This window comes from Dermacentor silvarum, chromosome 1 (genome assembly GCF_013339745.2).
Source record: "Dermacentor silvarum isolate Dsil-2018 chromosome 1, BIME_Dsil_1.4, whole genome shotgun sequence".
NCBI lineage: Eukaryota > Metazoa > Arthropoda > Arachnida > Ixodida > Ixodidae > Dermacentor > Dermacentor silvarum.
In genome coordinates, this window is record NC_051154.1 from 196,562,836 (window position 1) to 196,590,624 (window position 27,789).

Genomic DNA, 27,789 nt, shown 5'->3' on the forward strand with positions numbered 1-27,789 from the left:
GTCCAAGGACCCGTCCTCTACGTTGATTACTGACACCGACGCCTGCGTTCTCTCTGTTTTTCCACTGGTCCATGCCACCGACGAGCAGCGCCGTGACCCTCCTTGCTGGTCATCATTGACCGCCTGGAATGTCACTTGCCGACAGCTCCCTTCGCTTATTCACACTTCAAGATGGCGTACTCTACCGCCACAACGTCCCCCGACGGCCAGCATTACTCCTTCTGATCCCTAAACACCTTCGCTCGGCTGTTCTCCACGAACTTCACGACCTCCCCACTGCCGGTCACCTCGGTGTGTCACGTACCTACGACCGGATCCGCCGACGCTTCTTTTGGCCAGGCTTTGCTCGCTCCGTTCGAAGATACGTAGCTGCGTGTGAGAAATGCCAGCGACGCAAGACACCGTCGACGCTCCCTGCTGGGTACCTTCAACCAATTGACATTCCGCAGAACCATTCTTTCGGTTGGTTTAGATTTACTTGGTCCTTTTCCCTTTTCCTCTTTCTACCTCTGGGAACAGGTGGATCGCTGTGGCCACAGATTACGCCACGCGCTACGCCATCACCCGAGCGCTCCCTACAAGCTGTGCCACAGATGTTGCCGATTTTCTTCTACGCGACGTGATTTTATTACATGGAGCTCCTGCGACAACTTCTCACAGACCGTGGCCGGACATTCCTGTCGAAATTATCGCGGACATCCTGCAGTCCTGTGCCACGAGGCACAAGCTATCCACGTCATACCATCCGCAAACGAATGGCCTCACGGAGCGTCTTAATCGCACTCCTCTCAGACATGCTCGCGAAGTATGTGTCTTCCGACCACACTGACTGGGACCTCGCTCTACCGTTTGTCACCTTTGCGTATAATTCCTCGCGCCACGACACAGCCGGTTATTCGCCATTTTTCCTTCTGTTCGGCCGAGAACCAGCACTGCCCCTCGACACAAGCCTCCCCGTTCACGCAGCACCCACCCGTGAATATGCACTTGACGCCATCGCCCGCGCTGCCCACGCAAGGGAAATTGCCCGTGGCCGCCTTCTGCACTCCCAAGAGAGTCAACGGCGTTTGTACGACCAGCGACACCGTGACGTGCACTTCCGCCTGGTTCTTTGGTGCTTCTATGGTCTCCGTCGCGTCAGGTCGGCCTGTCAGAATAACTGCTGTCTCGTTACACAGGCCCCTACCGAGTGATTCGTGCCGTGACTCCCGTCACCTACGAGATCGCCCCTGACGTCCCATCTGCTTCCCAGTCCAGTGATATCGTGCACGTTACACGACTGAAGCAGTATCACCCTCCCAGTAATGACATTTAGACGCTCCGGGACGTCGCTTCTTTCTGCCGCCGGGGGATTATGCTACACGCGTGTGGTATTTGGTTGTTTGAACGAGGCGCGCGGGCGCCTAGACGAGAAGACGAACTGCTCTGGGCTCTCGAGCTATCGGCTGATCTGGCCAGCGCTGCAGCTATCTTTTGTAAATATACTTGTAAATAGTCTCCTGTCCTTAATTCTTCGTTCGCGTAACAATATGAACACTCCAAGCACATTTCTGCCGTCGCCGTGAGTCCGTATAAAGTCCAACGGTGATAAAATCGTCGCCGTGCACCATATGCTGTGTGTGCGAGTGAAAGCATACGAGGGTGAGCCAGCGATCACAGCTCAATGTAATGCACGCACGGAGGAAGGCCAGAAGCGCGCGGTCTTTCACGCGCGAGGCACGGGGGCGAGGAGAGGAGAGGGAGGGAAGGAGGAAGGAAGGGGAAGGAAGGGATGGGGGGGGGGGGGGGCGTTATGCTCTGTTGGCTGCTGCTCAAAGCGCGGGCGCTGTACCTTAAAAGCAATCTGCGACGTGTGCGAAGTCCCCGCCCGCGCCGGCCTTATATTAAAAGTGATCTGCGGTGGAGACAAAATGCATACGCTGAGTACTGGTAGCTTCGTATGCGCTATGCTTTTGACGTTTAGCTCGCGTTGAAGCGCGACTGCTGTTGGCGCTCTTTCTCACTCCAGGGTTTTCACAGCTAGTTTCCACGGTCATCGAACGAGATGCGTTCATGTTTACCTGTCCGCGCGTGATACCGTGCTTGTCTATTTAGTTAGTAAGCGAATGTTTACAGTTTATATAGCCCATTAAACTACTATCCTTGCTTCGTATAACTCTCTACTACTTTGCTATCGTAATCGATGCTTTGCCTTTCAGGCGAAACAATGACTTTTTTTTCCTAAAACTTGCACGCAAGATTTAGCTTCGACAAGCAAATACTAAGCATGATAACAAATAAAGTTGCACGCCTAGCAGTCGCTGCTCTTTTCAGTACTCTTCCGAGTATGATGATTGGCATTCTTTGTTTAACTCTGAAGGAGCTAAGCGATAGCAACAGGCTTTACACTCATACCAAGAGGCTCACAATGCCTTTATGTGAAAGAGAGAGAAAGTAGAATGGAAAAAAAAAATGAACAAAATAGAGAGAGTAGAGAAAGAGAAAAGTATGAAGGAGTAGAGGGTGCAACTGGGTGTGCTAAGGGCAGTTATAAGTTCCACGGGTACGATGTCACATTGTCCGACGAAGTTTGTAAGCAGAGTTTCGCAGATGGCATCAAAGACATCATACAGCCAACAAAAAGCTACGTGATGATCTTTACAAGACCTTCTGCAGCAAAATTGTGTACTAAGGGAAATGCTTTTTTAAATATTAGAAATAAGAATGGTGCTGTAATTTCAAAATTATACTAGGTGATATTGGGTTAACTGGCCATTTTCTTGGGGTAAGTATTACAAGTGAGTGTAATAATAAATGTGGGGGCATAAAATGTAAGTGTACATTAATGATAGTAGTTTTGGCTTGTGTGTTCTAGCTGTTTACTGGTGTACTTCACTTTTCAGAAGGCGGACATGATTGCCACGGGCAGCCCCTGCCCTTTGTGCAGAGATGAGTACCTTGTCGTTCATCACACTGTGAGTCACTCAACTAAAACTTTTGTTAGATCTGTTGCATTTGGTACAGTTCTAATCTCTTGAGTTTAAGGGACACAAAAAAAAAAAAAGGTAAATCAGTTTAGACTGACAAGGTATTCCTTCAAAGCTCAATTTCCATTAATGTTGTCGTAGTAGGTTTGGTACTAGTAAAGTAAATGAAGGCCAAACGTACATCTTTTTGCACTGGAACCCCAGTGCTAATATGTCTGTCTGACATCGTGGATTTCAAAGTATTTTCTCATCTTTAGAGCATAGTGGTGCAGTAAGCTTTCTTGAAACTTGCAAAGTTGAGTCTATGGCTCCTTTAGAATAGAATGTAGCCAACCTTTACTGGTAAAAAATTAAGGGGGCCCGAGCAGATGCTGTAATATCCATGATGTCACAATGACCTGTTGTGGGAACTTCAAGGCTGTGTCACTACCCGTCTTGATTTTTTGTGTATTTTCTGACTTGCCCAGCCATTTCCCATAGTAAGAGTGGCTTCTTTAGTATTGTTAAAGTGTAAGTTGCTAATGTACAGCTCAACTTATTTTTCTCTTTGGTTTCCGTTTAAAGTGTTTTTATTTATTTATTTATTTATTTTCACTTATTATTTATTTCTTTTTATTTTTTTTGTGTGAGAGAAATATTTGAGGGGATAAGCTTTAGTCTATAAATTTGTTAATGCTGCCCTTGGTGAAATGCTATACAAGCTTTTTTGACATAGGTTGCGTCTGTGCTTAGCTTGGTTGAATAATTGCACCTTGAGTAACATACGTCTTGATTGAAGTACCAGTTATTTATCTAAAGACCTGGCAGGCTAGACTTCATCAAGTTTAGAATCTGTATGTGAGCTTGACCTTGAGTAAGCTCACGGAATATCCGTAATGTCACTTTAGAAAGTCTCAGTAGAAGATTAGTTGAAATGCACCCATGGAAATAGATAAACTATTGTGCGCTACATATCTTCCATGCCTGTAAGGTGAAGTCTATTTGTTGGCCCTTTGCAAGTAATTTTATCGAAAGCATTAGTTTTGTTTGTAAAAAGAACTCAGTTCTTGGACATTTGACATAAGAGCCTTGTGGCAGAATGTAGCGCCACCATGTAAGAAACACTAAGGGGTCTTTAGCAGGCTTGGACCATGTGCAGTCAAGAGTGAACATCCATGTGAGTGATAAACATTTGGAGTGTAAGAGTTTTCTTTGTACTTCCTTGTACTCTTGCATCCACCGGACATCTGCAAGAGTACTGAGCACATCCTCATTTAGTGCTCATTATACTATTACCACCCATACAGCCTAGCCTCTGCAGGGCCTTATGATGTCAGAATGTATCAGCTTTGGTTACCGATTGGGATGGTTATCATGGAGGTTCTAGTGACTAGTAGTAGCGGTTCCACAGCTGACGTTTTGATAGCAAAGAGAGGGCATTGGAGTCATCCTTGTCAAGACACTTGAAGGGCAAGAAATACAAAGCACTAAAGCCTGTTTAAGGTCATAATAACGAAACCTCCATGTTAACTTGTGTGCTGACAAAATGTGGTTAAAGGGGCCCTGAAACATAATGAGAAAACATTGCCGATCTGTTAACGAGGCTCCTGTGAACATGTGAGCCAAATATTGTTGCTCTACATGCAGCAGGGAATTAACAATCTCGTGTAAGAAGCAGTGAAAAATCGCTTGCTCTCTCCTTTGCAATGTCGTCATGCAGCGTAATCGCAAGCAGCTGGACCCACCAACGGCTGATTTCGTGATCACGAGAACATTCTTGGTACTGTAATACAATTATTGCTCATTTGAGTTAAATAAATGAAAAATATATGTCTGCGATCTTAAAACAACAGAAAAGCCATTTCATCTTTGCATTGTCAGTCTACACACGACAGTCCTTGCGCGTTGCTGCGTCTATTGTGCGTGGCCTCGGAGATAAAAAGCATTGTGTCGATAACGCGGCCGGGCCACGGGTTGTTGCTATGAGCCATCTTGCCACCGAGACGTTCAACCTTTGGGCGGGGCCAGCAGGGCATTGCTGGTTTGCGACCACTTGCCGACTCACTTGTGTAGCTTCCAGCGCACTAGTGGAAATGAAAGGAGAAAGAAAGCCGCTCATTTGTCTGATAACTACGTCTAACTTCACTTGTGCTTGAAGGATTTGAATAATGTTTGCGACAGGAGATTCGTGAGGCAACATAATTGAATAATGATGTCATTCTATGATTAGTTAGAAAAGTGTTTTGGGCCCCTTTAAAGCCAGACAATTTATTCTAGAGACAAGTATTACATTTTATGGTTATGAATATTTATCTCTGGTCTCTTACAGAACACTAAATTACTCACTCAGTTCATTTCACCATACACAGGAGAAACTCTGCAACCACAAAAAACAGGTGAGTGTGAGAAAATATGTACAGCAGGAATTATGTAGTTGTTGCCATAGGCACCTTGTCTAGCAACTAGTGGAATCATGCTTGTTGCAGAGCCCCAGGTAAGTCGTTTACGTGAGTGCTGATTGCTTTGTCTTCATCAGCGACCTGAACTCTCTCCTGAAATGCATAGTAAATGCATATTTGCCTAATTTAAATGCAAAGAAAATAAGTATGTTTACACAGTGATTGCGGGTATGTTCTATTGCATGGAACTAGGATAATTCTTTCTTGTAGATTCTAGTCTAAATGTGCAGCTTGCACTGCAATTGGTACTGTGCTCCAAATATAACAGAACATTTTTGTTCAGTGCATTAAGCTCTACCACTACCTATATGACAGATGAAAGAAGGCCAAGCTAAGACTTCACGCAATAATTTTTAATTTGTAAGTGGATTCCCCTCGCAGCTAAGGTACAGTATGTTCCACTGTTAGAGGGAACACCTAACCAGTAAAAATCTTGCATTACTGGAAACTTTTTCATCTTCAAGTGGCCAATATGATCCATTAGATATTGTGGGGTACGATCCCCAACCCGTAGCGTGTGCAATCGCAGCTACGTAGGGTTCGGGCGAATAAGGCAACGAGCGAGTCAATCCAACAACATTTATTGCTGCGAGCAATAAGACACACTTGCAGAGGTAAGTCCACTCTGTAATAAGGAATAAATAGGCTTGCCTCGTTGCGTGTGGAAGTCACGCAAGCGAGGTCACTCACGGGTTGCAGTGGGTATATCCGTGGGGGCAGGTCAGCTGTAGCGAGGTCAGAGAGACCTGGCGGTCTCTCGGTCGCGCTCTTTTATACCTTTTTAGCTTTTCGCAAGGGGAATGTCCTCCTTGCCCGTCGGATACCTTCTCTCTTCCCGCGCGGGTACGCGTGTCGCGAGAGGCGAGCGAGAACTGGGAGAGGGCAAAGTGCCTCTCTCTCGTGTCTGCGCGGCTCCCGCTACGTGCGCATGTGACGACGGGCGTACGCGGGAGAAGGTGTCCGCCCGGCTCCCGCCGCATGTGACGACAAGCATATGCGGGAGAAGATGGCGGCGTGTGCTCCCCACAATATACAATTATTCATAAAAATTTTAGTCTGGGCTTTTAAGCCATATCAAAGTGAAGATAGCAGAATACCATGTCCATGTTATGACACTAAAGGCAAATATTAAGGCAATGCAGATTATTGAAGTACCTATCCAAAAACCTTGTGGTGTCTGTTTTACGGTAAGAAACAACTTAACTTAGTTGCAGAGAAAATCGCAACTTAAGGGGGTGCATTCCTCTGCTGCAATTTCAATAATTCTTCATGAGTGAGCCAGTGTGACACAGAATACTTCACCACCACCATTTGTGAGTAAAACGGCGTCCCAGAGCTGTCACTGTGACTTTTTGCATGAAACGTGAAGGGCAACTGGTAACCGAGACAAAACAGATGCAATCACGAGACCAAAACAAAGCATATGCCTATCGTGAACATGGTCTACCAATCATTTTAGAAGGCTTATCACCATGGGCCTTGTTAATGCGCCCCCCCCCCCCCCCCCCTCGTTAGGATGCTTTGGCTCCTGATGCTAGACATCATTTCAGCAATTTATGCTCACAATGTCATATGAACGCAACGTTTCCTGCTGCGTGCAGTCAGCATGAGCTTTGCAAGACGAAAGAATCAGTGCACCCTTATGTAATACTGAAACTACCAAAACATGACAGCACGGGTGCTTTGGGGTTGAGCAAAAATAAAACTTTTGACCATCCACAGCAGTGGCGCACCGACGGGGAGGGGGGGGGTTCGGGGGTTGTAACCCCCCCCTGAGGCCGATTTAACCCCCCTTTTTTGAGACTGCAACTAAGATGTAAGACGTGCAATCGTCTGCACACTTGCAAACTTGCGCAAAAAGCGCATTTTTTGACAATTTCCCGTGAAGAAATTAGTGCTGTTTAGATGGTATTGGCAAACTAAGGCAAACTGTCAACCCCCCCCCCCCCCCCCCTGGCAGAGATCATGGGTGCGCTACTGATCCACAGCATCGTCAGGGGTAGCATTAATTCTTTTTGTAAATCAAATAGGAGTAGACAACTAGCATTTTCTTCAACGTTAAAATGCAATGTAGTCATCTTTTTATTATCAATGGTTGGCTGGTAATAGATTTAACAGGATGTCTATCATCAGTGAAAACCTGAAATTCTCAGGGAATTTGTCAGTTCTGGAAAATTCAGGGAAGGAAAGCTTGGAATTTTCACCTTAGTTGCTTTGAATCAGGGAAATTAGTACTATACCTACAGTGGTTAGAAAAAAGCAAAGTTTTGAACTGATCCTATGCAATCCACAAAATAATGGTGTCTTATGCTGATTTTGTTAGTGTGAGCTCGGCCAGATGGATGGAATATCAGGAAACACACAATTCAGTCAAATCTCGTAGTCCATCCTACCTGATCTACAGTTTACTGGTAGCAGTTGAAAATTATTGGCTGGCATAGTAACTTGGCAAGCTGTAAACCACCATTTTCCTTCCCTAACATGCACCCTGTAGTGTCATAGACTGCCAATAATTTTCATAGAAAGTCAGGGAAAGCCTTCAAAACTCGGGGACTTTGAAAGTGTTAATGTGGACACCCCGTTGTAATGAGGCAGTGTGACGTCATTGGGCCAGTGCTGGAATGTCCTTGTCGATTTGGGAAGCGTGTCTTACACTTGCCTCATTTTCTCACCTACTGCAGCTTTGTTCTCAGTAATATTGATGCCTTAGATGTTTTCAAGCATTATCCTATTACTTTAACTTGACTTAATGTTTGCCTTTAGTGTACCTTGAACAGTGAACTGTACTCTACAAAGTGGTGAAATGGTGATGCAGGGTGAGTCTGTCTGTACCATTTATAGGTATTTGCATACATCTTTTCTACTTCTTCCAAGTTTGTGGCTGTGCTTGCTGCATGCGATAGTATCAAACCAAAAATATTTTTTTCCATATGATAAAAATTTACAGCTTACTAATAATAATAGTAGTAGTAGTAGTAGTAGTACTAGTAGTAGTAGTAGTAGTAGTACTACTACTACTATTGGTTGTTTCGTTATACTAATGGTGGAAAGGAGGAACAGAGGAAAATTCCTGCTCACCACACTGTAATTGACATTATGACTGACATCTGAATGGCGGCGAGCAGAGGGGGTAGGGGGGAATAGGAGTATAGTAGAGGAAGTGTGGATAGGAGAGAGAATAGACAGTAGATAGTAAGAAGGATAGATAGTACTAGTAAATAGTAAGGAGACTATGTGCAGTTGGCAACCTTAAAAAAGAAAAAGGTTGGAAAACGATACAACCGCCGATTGAAGTAGATCTTCCTGAATGAGTTGGGGGGGGGGGGGGGGGGGAAGGGGGCAGAGTCACTGGCGCATGATATCGCGTCACTCCTCATGTGAAGGGAGTAGGAGGAGCGTCGAACTACTTCAGTTCTTTTACTGCACTTCTTCGGGATCGGCCCACATTTTCATGTTTGAGGATGTGTTAATTTTAAAAAAATAATTTCTGGGGTTTTACGTGCCAAAATTACAATCTGATTATGAGGCACACCGTAGGGGGGGGAATTTTATGCTATAAGTCCTTTGTTCGAATCTGTGCATCTGACTCTATAGGTATATATATATGCACATAACATCACGGCTACCAGTGGCCCATGGGCACATAACCACATACCCAATAGTACATACCAGCCCACGAAAAAGACTAGAAACATACCTGATATGGAAAAGTGGTGGCTACTTGCTAAGAAAGACATTTATTTTTTAAAAAAAAGCAATATGCATATGGTTTAATCAAGAAAATCACTTAATCTACCCATAAATTTATGGATTATGGATATAAACATTTTGTGTAACCTCAGAAGATTTGCATCACATGTAAAGAGGTGCTACTTTTTAAATTTCTCAATAGTTGTATATCAATGGAAAATGGAACTGCACAAAAGATTGTGTGCTGTGTGCAGCAGAAGTTTGCATTTTCAAATGTAATCTACATGTCTTTTGTTTATATCTTTTATTTAAACATTAACTCTTAAATAACTTTTTGAAGTTGGTACAGTATCTTTACTTTGCAAGACAGTGACTAACAAGGCGCAGCTACTTTCACATTTGCAGAAAAGCATGTGTGTTGTGTTTATTGTGTGATAATTTAGGCATACTGATTGTGTAAACTGCATGTTGTTCATCTCATAAAAAATGACGAAGCTTGTCTTAGTACTTATTCTTACAGTTACATGTGGTTTTTGTGGGTAATGTATTCACTATCTTTTCATCTGTGCTTACTATTTATCGCGGACATTGTGTCCCATTAGAATCACTGTTTTCCTGCAGGTTTGTGCAGAGAAAAACAGTTCCAGCTTGATCTGGCCATCTTAAAAGCCAAAGATTTAGGTGAGTCATTTTCACAAGTCCTCTTCCATTTGCCACTATGTGCAAAACCTCATTCATAGCACAGTATCCGAATGAAAGTTTATTGCAGTGGTAACCACATTGCTTAACAAGTGGTTAACCCTTTCTGTTGCAACTTCTTTTGAAGCGAAGCTTTATAGGCTCACAAGGGGTGGTGGTGGTGGTGTCACGCTAAAAAGTGGGCCGATCCTGGTGATAGTGCAGAAAGGGTCCAAGCTCAATGGCACATACCGCTGTCATGTGAGCCCATCCTGGTGATAGTGCAGAAAGGGTACAAGCTCAGTGGCACATACCCCTGTGGGCTCGGGGACCTGTAACACACCCTTGAACAACCCGTGTCGCACGTGGGACCCAAAGGGACAAAATCACCAGCCCTTTCCCTGTCGAGAGAATGGGGACAAGTGAAGCTTGTCGTCTGATTCTATCATGAGGGCTTCCGACGCCCAGGCGAAACGTCAGCGAACAGCCGCGGACCCCGAGTTGCGGGAGCGCGATGTTGAGGCCAAACGTCAACGAAGAGCCGCCAACCCTGAGTTTAGGTCAAACAAAGCGGAATGCCTGCGACAGCGTCGTCCTGCCACAAGCTTTGCTTACCCCCATTTTCTCAACAGGGGAAGGGCTCTCAATTTTTTTTTCCAGAAAACCACCAAAATTTTCTGAATTTTTGGTGACTGATTCATTGTGAACAGCTTTCATTTATGCAATATCAGCAGTGCATTTGTTATTTTCAGTTTTCGCTTACTCTCAGTAATTTTTTTTTTTCATGTTTTTAAGTTGCAGATAGGCGGCCATAGAAACAGTCTATATGATTTCTTGTAACAAAAGTAAAGTGTGCTTTTTTTGTCCTCTGTGCGATGCATAATTGCTGGCGGAACGTGGAAAAGAAATCGTAGAAAAGGTCAAGGCAACGCGTTTTTGTCAAGCTGCATCCATTAGAGAAGCCACCAGAAGCTATAAATCTTTTTCGCAATCGTCAGTACTAAGTTGAAGCTCCAAATACGACTTACTAGAGCTTTCCAAGTCTAATTGTATGCTTCATGTGAAGAAACGTCCAATGACACCATGATTTCAGTATTGAAAAAGGCAGCCGCTATCGCTATAGCTGCCTCACTCCATGCCACCATTTTTAAAACCCAGAGGAGCTAAACTTCCACTTAGTTTCAACCAACTATGCTCTCAAAAGATCAGTCTCCTTGGAAACTGGTGTTATTTAATAGTGCAGCATTCACACCGAAATGATGAAAACGACTACCACTCTTTTGTGGCAGTCAGTAGACGAAAGGAAACCCCTGGACGAGCGAGACTTGATATTGCAGTATTTTGGAGGAAATGCCTAGACAAGTGAGTCTTGTCCTTGCAACAGAAAGAGTTAAGCAATCTGCTAACATGTTTTTAATTAGTCACTAATCCTTTTTATTTATTATTTTATTTAGTTTTACTGGCTCAAGATAGTATGAGTAATTGAGCTGCGAGCATTGAAAAATAAGTACAGGGCATAATTATGTAAGAGCTGCTCGCTAAATTTTGGCGTGCAGGCTCTCTATTGTGCATTCACAATGGGTTCCCAAATGCTCAAAGACGAAGTGTACAGGGTCGCCCACTCTTGGGGTAAACACGGCTCCGCGTGGCCGTGCTCCGCGCAGCTCCGGTGCTTCCGCGCATCGAAGCAAATCGGCGCAGGTGCACAGGGGCCTAGGGGAGGTGTTTCGCATCGTCTGCTACAGAGCTGGTGCGCGCCGCTCTGGCTTTGCTCGAGGCGTCGCGGGAAAGCGCGCTTCACTAACTGGATCATTTTCCGGCTGGTTTTGTGTACAGCTTGTGAACAGCCTGCTTAATCAATTTGCATAAACAGAAGCAAGCTTCTCAGTGCATAAATGACTTCTTTATGTAATTAACGAGGGTAAACGAGACTTGTGCGCTGTTTCGTGCATCTCTTGATGCTATACCGAATTTGGTTAATTGACACCAGCCATAAATTTCGCAGAGAATTTGAGAGCGATTGTTCAATCGTGCTTATATATTTGATCATGTTTGTCATCGATTCTACCATTAAGGCGGGCAAGAAAGAGTACTTTGACAGTAACTAAGGGGTGACATCCGTTGCTCCAAGGCTCTGTTATGGCCGCGTTAATACCGCTTGTAGGTGTGCGTGGATCGCTTTACGTTATGTAGGAAACTGCTCTCTCCGGCATAGCAACTGATTTGGCAGTAATTTTACGCCCAATTTTCATTTTTCTAGATCGAATAAAAAATAGTTTATTTTTGTTGTCAGACTGCATGTAATATCGCCAAAGCGGTGCTGGTCCTTTGACGCATAAATTACGCGGGAAGTCGCGTTCTCAATTAAAGGGATGATCAGTCAATTGTTTGATAAAATTGATAAGCTCGTGTAAAATAGGTGGCGCGCACCTTTTCTTGGCGTGGATTATGTGGCTCTAGGGATCGAATGTTAGCCGCGCCAGCCACGTTAGCATGGAGGCGAAATGTAAAGGTGGCCTTGATTTGTGCGATTTCAGAAAATGTTAAAGATTGCCTAGATGGTCAAGGTTCTTCCCAAGCCCTGTGCGTTGGCGTTCCTCCTAGCCTATGTCGCATCAAGACGTTAAACTTAAAACACCAGTACCAACACAGATAACGATATGTGCCCAGCTTCAGGCAAACATTTATGGTTTATGGGGTTTAACGTACCAAAGTGACTTGGGCTATCGGAGACGCCGTAGTGGAGGGCTGTGGATCATTTCGACCATCAGGGGTTCTTCATTGTGCACGGACATCGTACAGTACACGGGCCTCTTGCATTTCGCCTCCATCGAAATGCTACCGCTGCGATCGAACCCGCGTCTTTCGGGTCAGCAGCCGCGCACCGTAAGCACTGAACTACCGCGGTGGTCATTCAGGCAGACATTTGTTCGTGTTTGTCCAGGTGTGTTCGGTACAGCGCCAGTAAATCGGATATTGTCTTTGGACTAACAATTTTTAACATTTTTTGTAAGAAAGTAAATATGGCTTACACAAACGTATCTCATATCGACTGAAACCCCAAAACTCTTATGGTGACAGTATGGTTCAACAGGTCACATTTATCCGCGTAATACTTAATTTGAAACACGGTGAGAGAAGCGCAACCCGAAATAATAATTCGAATACACCCTAGTGACAAAATTGTGTCAGTTGAGTACGAAGATATACCTATCTTCGTTTTCATATCTCTACGAGATCTAAGTTGATGCTCACGTTCTAGGACACGAGATCTCATGCTATAATTATGCTTACCTGCAGTTGTCGGGGCGCCAAACTCGCTGCCTCTGGTCCCATCTTGTTGTAAAGGTGGACTCGTCTGTGAAGACGACTTTTTTCCATTCATCTTCAGTCCAATGTTAATGTTGCAGGGCGAATTCTAATTGCTTATTTTTTTTTTGTTGTTGGCCGCACTCATAGTTGGATTTTGCGCCGCAGATCTGCTCTTGAGACCTGCTGCGTAGAGGCGACGCTTGATCGTCGTGTCGGAGACGCCACCTAGCCTGAGGCTGTTTTTAATTTCTCGAATAGTTGAGGTGGGGTTTGCAGCCGCCACTGCAACAACGGCCCTCTCTTCAGCTTCAGTGGTGACTTTTTTCCTGGCTTTATGGGGAACATCCGCAATTCTTCCGTCCTTTTTGTACGCCTGGATGATTCGATTTACAGTTTTCAGTGGCCTATTTGTCATCTCCGATACAACTCGTTGAGAATAGCTCTGTAGGCACAGATCTACGATGCGTCGTCTTTCGTTTTCCGATACCCGCGACATGGCTAGTTTCCGAAAGTGCACCGGGGAAATGAAATGGTCCTACACTGTTCAAGCGTTTTTATCGCTGAGATGCCATGGCAACCAGCAATCGAATAAAAAGCAATCCATTTTCGAAAGCTGATAACGTGATGTCCATGCAAGCCGATAGAAATGCGTTCAATGGAAAAACATCTGGTGTCTCACTTGAACGAGTCATCCCAGAACCTGTACTTGTGAGCGATCAGCCACTTAGTTGAGCAGGCGTTGGCAGCAGCATATCAGCATCGTAAGCTGATTAAAGATGGTAGCATGACCAAAGCAAAAAAATGGGCACGGCGGTAAATCAGGCCGACGCCCATGGCCAGTGAAAGAATAGACAGCCCGACCGCAGCCATCTAGGTCGGGCCGGGCTTGAGCTAAATGGCCAGCCCACTTGCCAACCACTGGCAAGCGGCCGGCAGAAGACACCGGGCCGGTGTCATGACCGCCAGGGAAATCATCGTGGCGGCGTTCGCCCGATGCACAAGCCGGCGACTTCCCCACGACGACAGCAGCATGGCTTGTGCGCTCCTGTCGTTCCTTTGACGGTATTCATAATTTGGTTTCACCCACTCAGCCTAACTCTCCCACCTCAAAAAAAAGATAAATCAAGTCATCATACAAAATTTATCCGCTGTCCACCTCTATGTCGTAATGCAGAGGCCATATGTCGCTTCGGCACGTATACCCCACAATTACCAAATTATTAAATTTTTGTGAGAATATGCATTTTACCTATTCCGAGGTAATGGTGAAATGAAGTGCAAGCGAACAACGACTTAATTACCTGGCAAGACGTAATGTAAGCTGGAAAACTGACGCGTCGATTATAGATTTCCCACTCCAATCACCTATTCAAAATGAACAGAAACAGCATTCGAATGCTGAGTGCATTGACTCCAAAGATACGAAAAAAAATGTGAATAAATAAGGAAAGGTCCGCGCCATCTATATTACACGAGCTTATCAATGATATCAAAGAATTGACCGATGATCCCTATAATTGAGAATGTGGCTTCCTGCGTAATGTATGCGTCAAAGGATCGGCACCGCTTCGGCGATATTACATGCAGTCTGACAACAAAAATAAACTATTTTTTATTTGATCTAGAAAGATGAAAATTGGGCGTAAAATTACTGCCAAATCAGTGGCTATGCCGGAGAGCAGTTTCCTGCATTACGTAAAGCGATCCACGCACACCTACAAGCGGTATTAACGCGGCCATAACAGAGCCTTGGAGCAGCGGAACCCCTTAGTTACTGTCAAAGTACTCTTTCTTGCCCGCCTTAATGGTAGAATCGATGACAAACATGATCAAATATATAAGCACGATTGAACAATCGCTCTCTAATTCTCTGCAAGATTTATGACTGGTGTCAATTAACCAAATTCGGTATAGCATCAAGAGATGCACAAAACAGCGCGCCAGTCTCAACACGTCATGACACAAGTCGTGAAAAGCGCGCCTGATGGGTTTCTCCGGATGCACGGCACCAGTAGTTGTGGCAGTAAAATAAAATGGCCCTGGCCTAATAAAGAGCGCGCAAGCAATAACTTTGTTCGTTTACCCTCATCAATTACAAAAAAAGTCGTTTATGTGCTGAGAAGCTTGCTTCTGTTTATGCAAATTGATTAAGCATGCTGTTCAAAAGCTGTAGACAAAACCAGCCGGAAAATGATCCAGTTAGTGAAGCGCGCTTTCCCGCGACGCCACCTCGGGCGCTCGGCCGCCTGCGTTTAGCGTCGTGTATTCCACTGCAAAGTCAAAGCGGCGCGCGCCAGCGCTGTAGCAGACGATGCGAAGCACCTCCTCTAGGCCCCTGTGCCGATTTGCTTCAATGCGCGGCCGCGCCGGCGGCACCGGCGCTGCGCGGAGCGCGGCCACGTGGAGCCGTGTTCACCCCGAGAGAGGACGACCCTGTACGTGCCTCGGTCTTTGAGGCATACCAGATCTTAGAATGGTGCAGACTTTGTTGCTTGTCACAATGCATGTCTTGAAAACTCTTTCACTACTATATATGTATAGGCATAACCTTAAGGTAGCAAGTCTGTTGTATGGATTAGTAGTCAAACAAGAGTTTACAATGATTTATTTTACAGTAGGTCTTTTCTTACTGTGGAAGAAATGGCCCTTTCTTGAAGGCTCTAGTGAAGATTTTTTATTGAATATACCATCAGGATTACAATAATGTGCTATGTATCAGCTGAAAGCTAAACAAGTTTACTCTTCAAATATAGAAATTTAAAAAATGCATGTTAGGGTGTAATAGAGCACTGCACGGGCCCAGGCCGGGCTCTGGCTTTCGGGCTGGCCCGGGCCCGTGCAGTGCTCTATTACACCCTAACATGCCGTCCGAAGTGTTTTTTTGGCGGGCCAGGGCTGGCCTGGGCTTGAAGCCATGGGCCTGGGCCTGACTCGGGCCCCCTCATTAAAGGCCCTAAGTCGGGCCTTCGAGCACACGCGAACGTTATGCATTGCATGGTCCAAGGCATTCTGTGCCAAGCTGAAGTGACACGTGCAAAGAGCTGGCTCTTAGTATACTTTAGCACAGAAAATAGGATAACAGATGAAGTTGTAATTTTTCTATTTTCCACAAAAACAAACATTGTTTCCGCATAACAAAAAATAAGTTATAAAAAAAAAACGCTCTTCAAATCATTTCCCTGTTACCGCTTTTACGATAGCAATATTACCACTCTTGATACTATTATATTATTTTAGCGCTAATGCAATGGATGTCTCTTTCTACCTGTGCATTTATTTTATGCAATATGCTCGTGAATTTGCCTGTTTGTGTATACAGAGCGTTTTTTTTTTTTTTATTTGTGTAATCATTAATGTTTCCAACATTAAGTGTAGACAAGAGCATTAAAAGAATGGCCTGGTTTTGCTTCTATCCGCTTTTTCATGTTAGTTGCGCACTTTGGTTTAGAAAACTTTTTGTCTGTTTTATTGTCAATTTGCTTTAATTGTAGACTTTTCATGTACCGGCATAAGTAACATTTTACTTATTTTCTTGGGTATTGCGTGCTAACACCACGATATGATTACTAGGTATGCCGTAGGGGGGACCGGATTAATTTCAACCTCCTGGAGTTCTTTAATGTGCACCTACGCCTAAGTAGTTTAGAAGGACCGTCTGTTGGGCTAGTTGGTCTAACATAGTTACTTACAGATATAGCGCAAAAAAGTACATATACACAAAAAAGGCACGACAGATGCAGACGAGCGCTCGTCCGCGTCTGTTGCGTCTTCTTTGTGTATGTGTACTTTTTTGCGCTATATCTGGAAGCAACTAAATCTAAGTACGCAGGTGCTTTTGCATTTTGCCCCCATCGAAATGCGGATGCCGTGGCAGGCAATAGAACCCACGTCTTAGCGCTTAGCAGCGCAACTGCTTAACGGCTAAGCTGCCACCGCGGGTAAAGCAACATTTCAGTGCATGTACACACCGTATTTTCCGTCTGATCGCCTACTACAAAGGGCAAGGCATCAATAGTAATTATCATCAACAAATTTCTTCTAGCGTGCCCGGGCTGGGCCTGATCATGCACATGCGGGCCCTGGCTAAGTTTAGTAATGAATTCCCGGGCCTGGGCCGGGCTCCGGCTTCATAAAGCGGGCCTGGGCCAGGCCTGGGCTGAAAAATCAGGCCTGTGCAGTACTCTAGGGTGTAATATGTAATATAATGAGTGAAAAATGAACTTTATTAAAAATTACAGGTGATGTCTACATTATTGTGCTGATAACATCAAAAGAATGAACTGAACAAGGTGCAGAAGAGATGCTTTATTTTAAAAACATGCAGATCCAATGCACATGTTGAAATCTATGTGCAGCAAAGTTTTAGTGAAGCAGTTGATACAAATAACAGCAATGCATACAATTGTGTTTACTTCATTCTATGCAATGTGTAATGTTGTGTAGTGTTTGTGTTTATCCACGACAAAAGTCACATCTTTAATCTTGTGTAATTTTTATGCACTGCACTGCTCACAAGCTATGCCAAAATGCAAACACCAAATCAGGCGCATGCACAGTACTAGACGTCTACGCAGTGATATCACGAGGACTAGGGCGATGTACGATGCTTGTCAAAGGAAAAATGGCAATGACAAGTGTTTGCACAGAGAAGTACAACACATCTCTACGTGTTCTGTTATAGTGACACATACCAGTGGCACATACTGAATGGTTAAATCAAAGAAAATACCCTCAAAGGATTAGTTGAATATAATGTGCTATTCCATAAGAGGTCGGTGTTCTTTATAGAGACATATGAGCCTGCTTTATATCTTCAGGTTTTGTGTAGGAATTTATTTTTTGTTGCGGAAAACAGAGGTGCATTTGCTCGCTGTACTTTGTCGGTCAGCGCACAGGGGTTATATAAGCCCATTTGCTGGTACTTGCATTCCGTGCACATATAACCTTTGTGTGTGCGTGTGTGTATATATATATATATATATATAATCTGTGAAGATGCAGAACAACTCAATAGCAGCAGCCAGACCAAGCCTCGGAGGCTTTGCAAGGAAAGCCTTAGCTTTAAAAATGATGCACACTGTAGCCTGTTTAAGCATTTTCAACCCAACAATAGTACTTTCAAAATTTATGAAGCTGTCAATGTGGTCGTCAGTTAAACCCTTGGCAAATAAAATGTTATTGAGCAAGCTATGAAGTGTGAGGCAGGGGATGCCAAGACCATAGACTGGGGGCATAGTTTGAGGCTAACTGGTCTACTGGCCGTCCTCTCCATCACTTGAGGCTCCCACATCCGGTTGTCGCACCTCTCAAACAAGCGCATCATAAGAGATGCATTCCGAGGTATCGTCAGTAGAAAAAATATCTTCCCATGTTTGCCCACGAGGCTTCGTTGACTACCACAGTTAATCTTCGTAGACGTCCTTTGAGCAAAGGAAATGCTTTGCAAAAGCAGCTCTTTGCTCTCCTGAGGCTGAGCTCTTTCCACAAAGCATTCAGCTTTTCAGTGGCGTGTAGAAACGAAACGCCAGGGGCATGCCCCATGACCTTAACTGACAGGTTAATCTATTGAGTCAAAAGGCGCCAGTAGTGAACCTTTTAGGTTCCTGTTGATATGCATGTCAAGTGGCTGGAGTTTAGCTGTTGCATTTGATGGCAGAAACATCAATGTAATGTTTTCTAGTTGCACATTCATGTGATGCAGTGATTACTGATTAGTTATCCAGGATTTGAGTTTGAAACCTGCACAGAAAAAAAAAAAAGAGTGCTCCAGGATGTCCGCAGGTGTTGAAAGACTGTGAACAATAAGGGGATGGGGGTGACGCACTATACAGCCATCATTGCTTGTTTGATGCCAGCAGTGCAAAAGAATATCTGCGAGCCAGAAAAGTTAATTGTGTGAAAATGAAAATATGCGGTGCTGGACTGCAATTAATTCACTGCATCATGTGGCATGCACCGTGGAGCCACCCTTCTCCCGGGTGGCTAGAGGTTAGAGGCAGCAAATCTTCACCATATGCTGTAGAGACACTGTAAAAAAAAAAGATACAAATATTGCCAACTTCTCTACAACAGCTCAAATGGCACAAAAAATTTGTGAGCCGTCAAATGGCAGAAAATAAATCTTGCTGCCAAACAGCTGATGTATGTCTGGGCTGGTATTGTGGGTCACTCCATTGTCTAAATTAGAATCCCATGATCTGACATCATCCTCAGACTCGCTGCTAACAGCAGCATCCAACCACTCATTTGAGGATGCAACAGAATCGTGTGACCGACATTCACACGAGGGCCTAGCTAACTGATGTCTTCAGAATCACAAAGTGCGCACCTCTGCATTTTAGTTAAAAATCACTGCCACTCTAAAAAGCATTAAAGTTTCCTCCATAAACTATTTTCTATATGGCGCAGTAAGTCCGTAACGAAGCCAGGAGCCTTAAAATTGGGCATGGCGCTCATCAGTTGCCTGTGATAAGGAAAGAGTTAAAAGGAAGACTTTGAGGTGGGAAGGTCTGTAATGTCTAGAAGAGGTAATATGGTGAGAGAATACGCAGGTGTGGAGTGTGTTCAGCTCACACACAGCAATAATTGGTCCTGTAGCAGACTTAACTAGGCTGGGGTTTGTAATAATGAGCCAAATTTTTCTTTAAACAAAAGGGATGTGGTGGTGGAAAGCAGACGAAGTAGAAAAACAATTCTCTTTTCTCCAGTGTTCAGTCTCATGACAGTGTCTCTAGCCACTGTCATGATAATTTTTGATGAGGAGTAGGAGCAATGACAGTGAGTGCTAAGAGTGCGTTTTCTATTTCTTACTTTTATGGTGCACACCAAATAATGTGCTGTGAGATGCATGTCATAAAATAACTATGTTACTGTGCAGTGTAGAGGATTTAGAAAGTGAAATTGGACTATTTTTTATTTGGCAGAATATTTTATTGGTGTTTCAAAGCAATCACAAAAGCACAGTGTTCATTTCAGACTTTTTATTGCTTGAAATGCTCCTTCGATAGAGCAGATACCCATGGTAGAGTGCCTAGATTCTGCAGTGCAGCAGTAAAATGGAAAAAAAAAAACAATGTTCTTCTTTATTGTATGGCCTAACCTAACATTAACCCTCTTTAATGAGAGTGAACAAAAATTATAACTACTCGTTCACTGCGACTAGTACTATGAATGTCCTACTAAACATACTGTGTGCAGACATCAGTCAGTTGCACGTCCATGTCCATTGGGTATGTTTCATTGGTGGCATTGCAGCACAAGAACCCTGTAACAAGTATTGTTATAGGTGAACACTACAAATGGGACAGTGACATATAGTTTACTGGCCCTTTTTTCTTTTTTTCTTGCTTGTAAAAGGCTTAAAATAAAAAAAACACTAAGAAGAAATACTAAGTCAGCAGAGATTGATAAATTACTTTAAAAAGTAGGTGGGTTACTTTTTACCGAGAGCATAGGTTCGCAGTACGTAAGAAAAAGTGATATATACAGTGTAGACCGCTTCTAACGTAAGTCGCCGGAGTCGTGAATATCCGCACTATAACCAAAGCAACAATTTTCAAGGCCCGCACATATGCAAAACATGTGCACCGAGCCGCAACGCGTATGCGACAGTCGAGGAATGCGGCTGGAACGTTCGCATTCAATTTACAGTCGAATCTCGTTAATTCGAACCAAATCATGCGGCGGCGCCTCCGACCGGCATTGCTCCCGCACCGTCTTAGAGTAAAATCTTAGGAGAGACCCTTCAAGGTCGCGCGCGAACAAAACAAAATAAAGAAAAAAAAAACGCGGTCGGAAATTTCACCCTCTCTCAAATGGCAAGGTCGCCGATTCTGCGTTGCGCCGGAACATGCGTGTACGTGCCGACGCCTCAGCCACGCTACCGTAGCCACGCGTAGAAAATGGCGGTGAACCCTTATTTCTCCTTTATGCTTCCTCTACTTTCTAGTCACGTGTTGACCTTGCACGCTGTGGCTACGGCGCAGAGGGAAGCAGCGGCGCTGTCCCAGGCCGGCCAACGAAACTGCCCACGCCGGCAAACGCCCGCTTCCCGATAACGGCAGAAAACGAAACTTCGGGGAGCTGGCGCCCGGCCAGCTGGAGCGGCGGCGCCTGCACGGCGACGGACGCGCACGGTGACAGTCGAAAGTGAAGGAGTTACGAGGGAGGGCGAGGGGAACCACCGAAGCGGCGGAGTTGCCGAGGCGAAATCTGCTTCTCTGCCACCCTCCGCGTGCGCCCTTCGCCGTGCTGTGCCGGCGCCGCCCTTTCCCTGAAGTTTCGTTTACTGCCGTTATCTTGAAGCGAGCGTTGGCCGGCTTTGGCAGTTTCGTGGCCCTCGCTCTCTATGCGCGCCGTGATATTTCACGACTCGCACTCAAGATTCTGGTTTCAGCCTCACTGGCTGTTCGTTCGCACCACGTGCCCTTCTCCTCCACTTCGTCTCGCTTTCTTCCTCGAGCACTGCTTGGGGCGCCCGTTTGAGGGGAGCGTTCGCCGTCGCCGCTGACTTCCTTACTCCCAGGCAGCCGCACTGTAACCGGTATTTCGTTTCCCGCAACTGCACTATAAGCGATACGTGTATACATGGAGTGCTATGGGAAAATTAAAGGGAGTTTGAAAAGACCGCACTATATCCTGTCCTGCACTATAAGCGGTTACGTTATAAGTTGTCAATAAAGACTTCAAGCAGTGATGCTACCGCTGCGCCAATTGCGCTGAACTGCGCCGAGAGGCTAACTCTGCTACATCCTGCTACATTTCAAGAAAATACGAGAAATCTGCGCCCACTCTGCGCCGAAATGATTGCTTAGGCTTTCAAAAACGGAACTATGCCCTCAAGCGCTGTTTTACCTGCACCATCTAAAGTGTCATTGCGTGGACCAGCGGCTGCATTAGGTCCGTGGTGAACCGACTCAAGGGATCGTACTGCTACTTCTTCCGTGGGTTGCTGTCTATATTCAATACCTTCCACCCCGACGCGTACGGGTTGCTTAGGCAGCGGGACAACCTCGCTCTTCAGGCAGCAGCGAGCGATTGCCAGAAACAGACCCCGCACTCCTGTATAACCAATGTAAAACGCTGACTGAAGTTTCGGACGCTGTATGGTGTCTCGGTAGATTTTTCCAACATAACGCGCAGATTGACGCGGACGCGGTAGCCGTGACCAATTTTTCGCAATCAATTTGTCGCCCCCACTTTTCTTGGCATAGCAATTTCACGGCGTAAGAATGGCATACGGCCAAGATTTTGGTCAACTCGGCTACTTTCGCTGCTGGATACTGAGGAAACGCCGCTTGTTAAGCCTTGCTGTATCATACGCGTCCGTGACAAGAATTCGCTGCCAGCTGACGCGGTGGTGGGCATGGTTGTCGCGGCGAGATGGCCTCCAATATGTTCAGACCAATAAGCCGCTTCGGTGATAGTGCGTGAGGTCACGGGCTAGACTGGTGGTTGGAAGCAGACTTGCGGTCCACGGGTGACATGCCGGCAACTACCGCGAACGCTTTCACGAAAGCGCACGGGTATGCAGAACGCTCCAAACTGAATTCGCTGATCACAGCCTAATCCGACAACGTTACATGTGCACAGTCAAAGGTCCCGTGCGTATATCTGCACTTTGTGGTGGTGTGCGACGCACATCGAGCTGCGCGACGAGCGAAAGCGAACCGCTATGGCAGTGTCGACCATCGCAGCATTTCAAGTACAGTCAACGACCGATTTTCCGCACGCCATCACGGCACCGCCATGTTCGATCCCCACATAGTCAATGCATAAGAACGTCTAAAATTTCAGATGCAAAAACCCTTCGTCATCCGATTTTCCGGACTTTTTGCCATGACCGCGGGCCCGATACAACCGTATCGAAGCCACCACTGCCGCCATTTGCATTATCCCACTGCCTCGAACAGGCGCTCTTGCACGCAGATCTGCTGGCAGCCGCAGCCACCACCACGGCAACGCTAGGCCAACCTGCTTCTACGTTCGCTACCAAGGCTCTTCCAGCCTGTTTCAGTCAAGTGCCCTGAATGCTGCCAGAAGCTGTCAGTGCGCTGTAGTATTCAGCTCCTTCTCGACGTTTTTTTTTTTTTTTTTGTGCTCTTACATTTAGAAATGAGAGAGAGGCTTGCAGAGCTTTAAGCTTTACTAAATGGTCTAATTCTAATAATTTATGTCAAAGCGTTATATCATACTTGTCTTTGTTTAAATGCTGGTATCAGTTTCCATACACAACCTACCGCGGTAGACCACTTGCTATGGTGCTTGGCTGCAGAGCTCAAGGTTGTGAGTTCAATTGAGGCCGCTGTGGCCGCATTTTGATTAGGTTAAAACTAACTTGGAGTCCCCCACTGCAGCGTGCCCTATAATCAGATTGCAGTGCTTTTGGCATCTCAAACCCCAGAATTGAATACTTCATTTTTTCATTGCCATATACAAGTGCATACCTGCTATGGCCATGCTAGTAGCATTTTGTAGCTACATTTTCTTGAATATAATCACCTCCCACTTCTTCTCAGAGTCAACCTAAAAATTAATGTGAAAGGCAAGCACATTTTTGTTTTGTTTTTAAATGTGAGTCGTATGAATTCAAAATAAGTTGTGTTGAAGTCTTTTAAGTGAAGCACCAGGACCCGCATTGATGCTTTTTCTTGAATATAGCAGTAAATATCACAAGCGGAAGGGCTCCCACTACAGTTTACCAAGCACCATAGCCATAAATGGAATAAACCATTTTTGTTTTGGATATCTTTTATGTACACTTTTAATATTTGGCAATTTTTTATCATTGAGCGCAGTGGGCCACAAAATCGTATTTTCTTTTCCTGGCTTGTTCCTTGCTCCGTTTCTGGGTTTATCATTTTTCAGAAGTCCCATAATATTAAAGTGACCCCTTGTAACAAAAATTTCAGCTTTAACATTGCAGTAAATTGATAAGCATCGTTTTCTGACCCTGTGAGTTTCAATGAAACAATTTGCCAATATTTACTTCCTTACCTCCATCATAAGTTTATCCCTTTTGAAATCCCATCTATGCTTTTCCAATGAAAATTTGATTCCATGCTCAGTTTCTCTTCAGATTTGTACATCACTGCTCATTGTTAGTCAAAACGTCTTGTTTTGTTTGAGTTTAAATGTCCCTGATTTGGAATTGCAGAAAAGAACTTGTACTGTGTAGTAGGCAAAAATCATTCTTTTTATGATGGGCTTGTCAGCATGTCTCAATTGTCTCGGATTATAGGCTTGCTTACATGTAAATAAATTTCGCTATATTGACCCTTTTCGCGGCGATCCCGTGGGCGCTGCCATGTTTGATCACGTGGTGACGCGTCCATTGCTTGCCTCAACTGCCTCTGTTGCCTCCTTGTTTACAATGGAAGTGTATGACGCCGGCGCGGCTTAGAAAACCTCTGTTTTCGGAGATATCGTAGGCGGTGACTAGGTGGACGACACGAAGCTTTGATCACAGCTTCAGAGAACATGCAAAAGCGCTTTCGGAGCTGATTAAGCTATGTCCAAACGGTGCAAGCAACGTATATGGTGCTTGTTCTAAAAGCGGGGCTAAATATGTATTCCAAGCTATCTAAGCTTTCCGATTATGAATTCAATCAGGATTAGTGTGTGTTGCTCTTTGTTCGGCAAATATTTAAAAAAAAAGCAGTGGCTTGTCAGTTTCTGACTCAGTTAAGTTCCTCGGTGCGGCCACTATCTGATTATTTTCTGCCTACTCGCTCCGGGTGTGCTCAATACCGATAGATTTGTTCTTGCTGCGCACAAGGCTTGAAACGTAGCTGTTTTGTACATTGTAACACCTTGTAGCAAATTTACAGCTAGTAACTGGCTTACTCTTGTGGACCGTCACGAAACATTCAGCTTCGACCATTCGTGAGCCATAGGTGTAGTCCGTCATTTATTGTGCGTATACAGTGCGCATATATTCAAGTGTGCACCCATTCACTTATTCTTGATACGTCGGCGATAGAGTGGGCGTAAGTTTTCCTGCCATTTGGGACAGATATGTATAGATAACGTGCGCGAAACTTACTATGACAGGAAGCGGCGCTACTCCCTTTGTCATTGTTTAACGAGTGGTACTCACTCTTGCCGACGTTCTGGGGATGAAGCCCTTTTTTTAAGGTTAGCGATACAAGGCTGGCGGATGAGCAAATGAATTTCTGTATCCTCGAGGAAAGCCGTACATCACGAAGTGCCGGCAGCCACTGTAGTGCCAGTAACACGTTCGGACAGTTGCAGCAGCGGTCCGCGAACTTGGCCACACAGATTCATTCTATTCCTTAACGTGCCAGTCACTATTTTTGCAGTCAACTACTGCACACGTCTTCAATCCACATGATTCAATCTAGCATGATTGGAGCACAGTGTGTTAGCGAAAACTCAATTGCATTTCCGACAGCTGATCGCACAGAAGCAAGGTAGATGCGGTAGTGGTTTCGTATTCGTGCGCGGTCGCTGAGGAGAGGTATGGCGCGCCGCCGTGAGCGCCATCTCGTTTCTCTAAAACAAACTGCTCCGCGAAAAGGGTCAATACACGCAGAAATTCATTAGAGAGTCGCCGAATGCAGATTACATGCTTCAGATCAAATGTGCCAGAATAAGTTGCCCTCTCTATGTTTAGCCACATCATATAACACACGTGATTGATGCACGCGGCCTTGCTCTAGTGATGGCTCAGACAAGCTAATAATTTTGTTATTTTTGTGTACACTTTTATATGCTAAAGTATGACATTTGTAACATAGTATTTCTTCTTTTTTCTGTGCATTCCCACTAGGATTGATCAGCTACCAAGTGCCATTTAGGCATTATGACTACAAGGACTACTACCCACAGCTCCAGGAAACCTAGAAATTGTGGCTGGTCAGCCAGAGTAAAGGGTTCATTTGCTTTGCATAGTTGTAATAAAAGCCATTTGCAGTCTCCTGTATGCATCTTGTCTTAGTTCTAGAATACGCATGCATAGAATACACTAATAGAAAGCTTCCTGGTAAGCTCTACTTGTGAGATGGTTGTCTATGAATAAAAGATTTCATTTCTCGGATGCTTTCTTTTACTGCAGTGGCCATTCTTTTCTCGGGCAGTTACTTCAACAAATTGGATCTCTTATTTCGCATAATCGCTTCCACAAAGGGCATAGCCAAATCCTTAAATGTAAGTGACTTAGTGCCACATAAGAGGGTTGGTTATATTGGCCACTTGCCTGCACCTTAGATCACATTCCACATGGTACGTACCTACAGTTTTAAAGGCTGTTTCGTTCACCCTCGCCCCTTAGCAACGCTGGCTATACTCGCGGACAACTTTCGGTAGCCATGAAGGGAAACGCTACGGCGACATGGTACGCGCGAGCTGCGCAGCAGTCGAGCACTGGGCTTGGGCACAAATAGAAACACGCGGGCGCGGAGTGTCTACACGTGTTACTGCGCCAAGTAGTCCGGCATAGTGTGACCACATAGTGACCACGTGAGCTTGAAGGTGCTTTGCAGTGCTTTGGGTCTCTTGAAAGTCGGCCTTGCGTCCACGTGCGACGGTTTCGCATTTGCCCAAACACGCAGTAGTTTTGTCTTACGTTATTATAGTAAAATATATGTTTGTGTTTTTATTCCCCAGCTTCAACTAATACGGATGAGAATGTGGGACTATGTTCGGGGGCGCTCATACGCTTGTACGCGCGTTGCTTTCGTAACTTTCCCTTCAATGCCACCATAGGGTTTATCGGCGCAGAAAGTTGTCCGCGGGTATGGGGCTCTTGCGTTGCCCAGGGGGCGCTGCAAAAATGGTGCTAAAAAGCGCCCTCAATCCGAAACTGGGTAGTACCAAGCTCGGTCGTCTGCTTCGGCAAGCACGTTTACAATATGGACCCGCCACTTTCGGTTGTGTTGTACCACGGCTTGCAGGGAATATCGGGCGCCTAAGATTTTTCCATGGGTGGCATGCTGCGTAAAGGCAAGAAATTATGCAACCCGAATACGTGTACGCCGTTCAAGCAATAAGCGGCGAAGTTTTCGCGCGGTGTCAATCGCAAGTGAAGCGAGTCACGCTCCTGCGAAGTTGAACTTCAGGTAAGGTTTGCACGCTGCTAGATTCAGGCGCACAAACGCGAGGAAATGCTTTCTATAAATGAATTCACAGCAGCGATAAGTAGACATGTGTACGGAACTGCTCGAGCGCACGACGGTACGCGCCGCGACGGCAGCGGTCTTTCAGCATGCCGCGGTGTACGAACTGCTCGAGCGCACGATCGTACGCGCCACGACGGCAGCGGTCTTTCGACATGCCGCGAAACGGCAGGTCTCCTGCAATCTTTGTTGACTGCTTGCCGCTAGACAAGTAGTTATGCCTGCGCAGTAGTGGCCATCTGTCTAGCAATTGATAAATAACTGATACAATGCATATAAGCTCGCACTAACGTACGTACGTGCGGATCGTGCTGCAGCGCGCGCTCGTGCACTGCTCGCTTGATGTAGCTTTTATTGACAGCGCTCGAACATCGATGTGCTGTAATCAATACTACCTTGCTGTGCTGCCTCAACGTGCTGGCTTGAGGTCAAGGATGAGCACATTCAACTCTCTAACCTGTGCTGCTCGTAGTGGGGTAGTGAATTGTCACCGAATCAGCCCGACCATTTGTGGTCATTTGCACGCACTTGGTCACTTAACCACTTCGCACCGGTCGAATTGTTAATTGT

The 27,789-nt window shown here is 45.2% G+C and overlaps 2 protein-coding genes across 2 annotated transcripts in view; one reads left to right on the plus strand and one right to left on the minus strand.

Annotated features, from left to right (window-relative positions):
* Nucleotides 1-26,024, plus strand: part of LOC119436612 (uncharacterized) — a 41,864-nt gene extending 15,840 nt beyond the window's left edge. Inside the window, exons 4-7 of the mRNA XM_037703518.2 lie at nt 2,883-2,954; nt 5,275-5,341; nt 9,716-9,775; nt 25,875-26,024. Of these exons, the coding sequence (XP_037559446.1) occupies nt 2,883-2,954; nt 5,275-5,341; nt 9,716-9,775; nt 25,875-25,948 (273 nt within the window). The 3' untranslated portion in view covers nt 25,949-26,024. The remainder of the gene's footprint in view (nt 1-2,882; nt 2,955-5,274; nt 5,342-9,715; nt 9,776-25,874) is intronic.
* Nucleotides 20,012-27,789, minus strand: part of LOC119436311 (amiloride-sensitive sodium channel subunit beta) — a 71,811-nt gene continuing 64,033 nt past the window's right edge. Inside the window, exon 10 of the mRNA XM_037703126.2 lies at nt 20,012-20,348. The gene's annotated coding sequence lies outside the window, so the exon portion shown is untranslated. The remainder of the gene's footprint in view (nt 20,349-27,789) is intronic.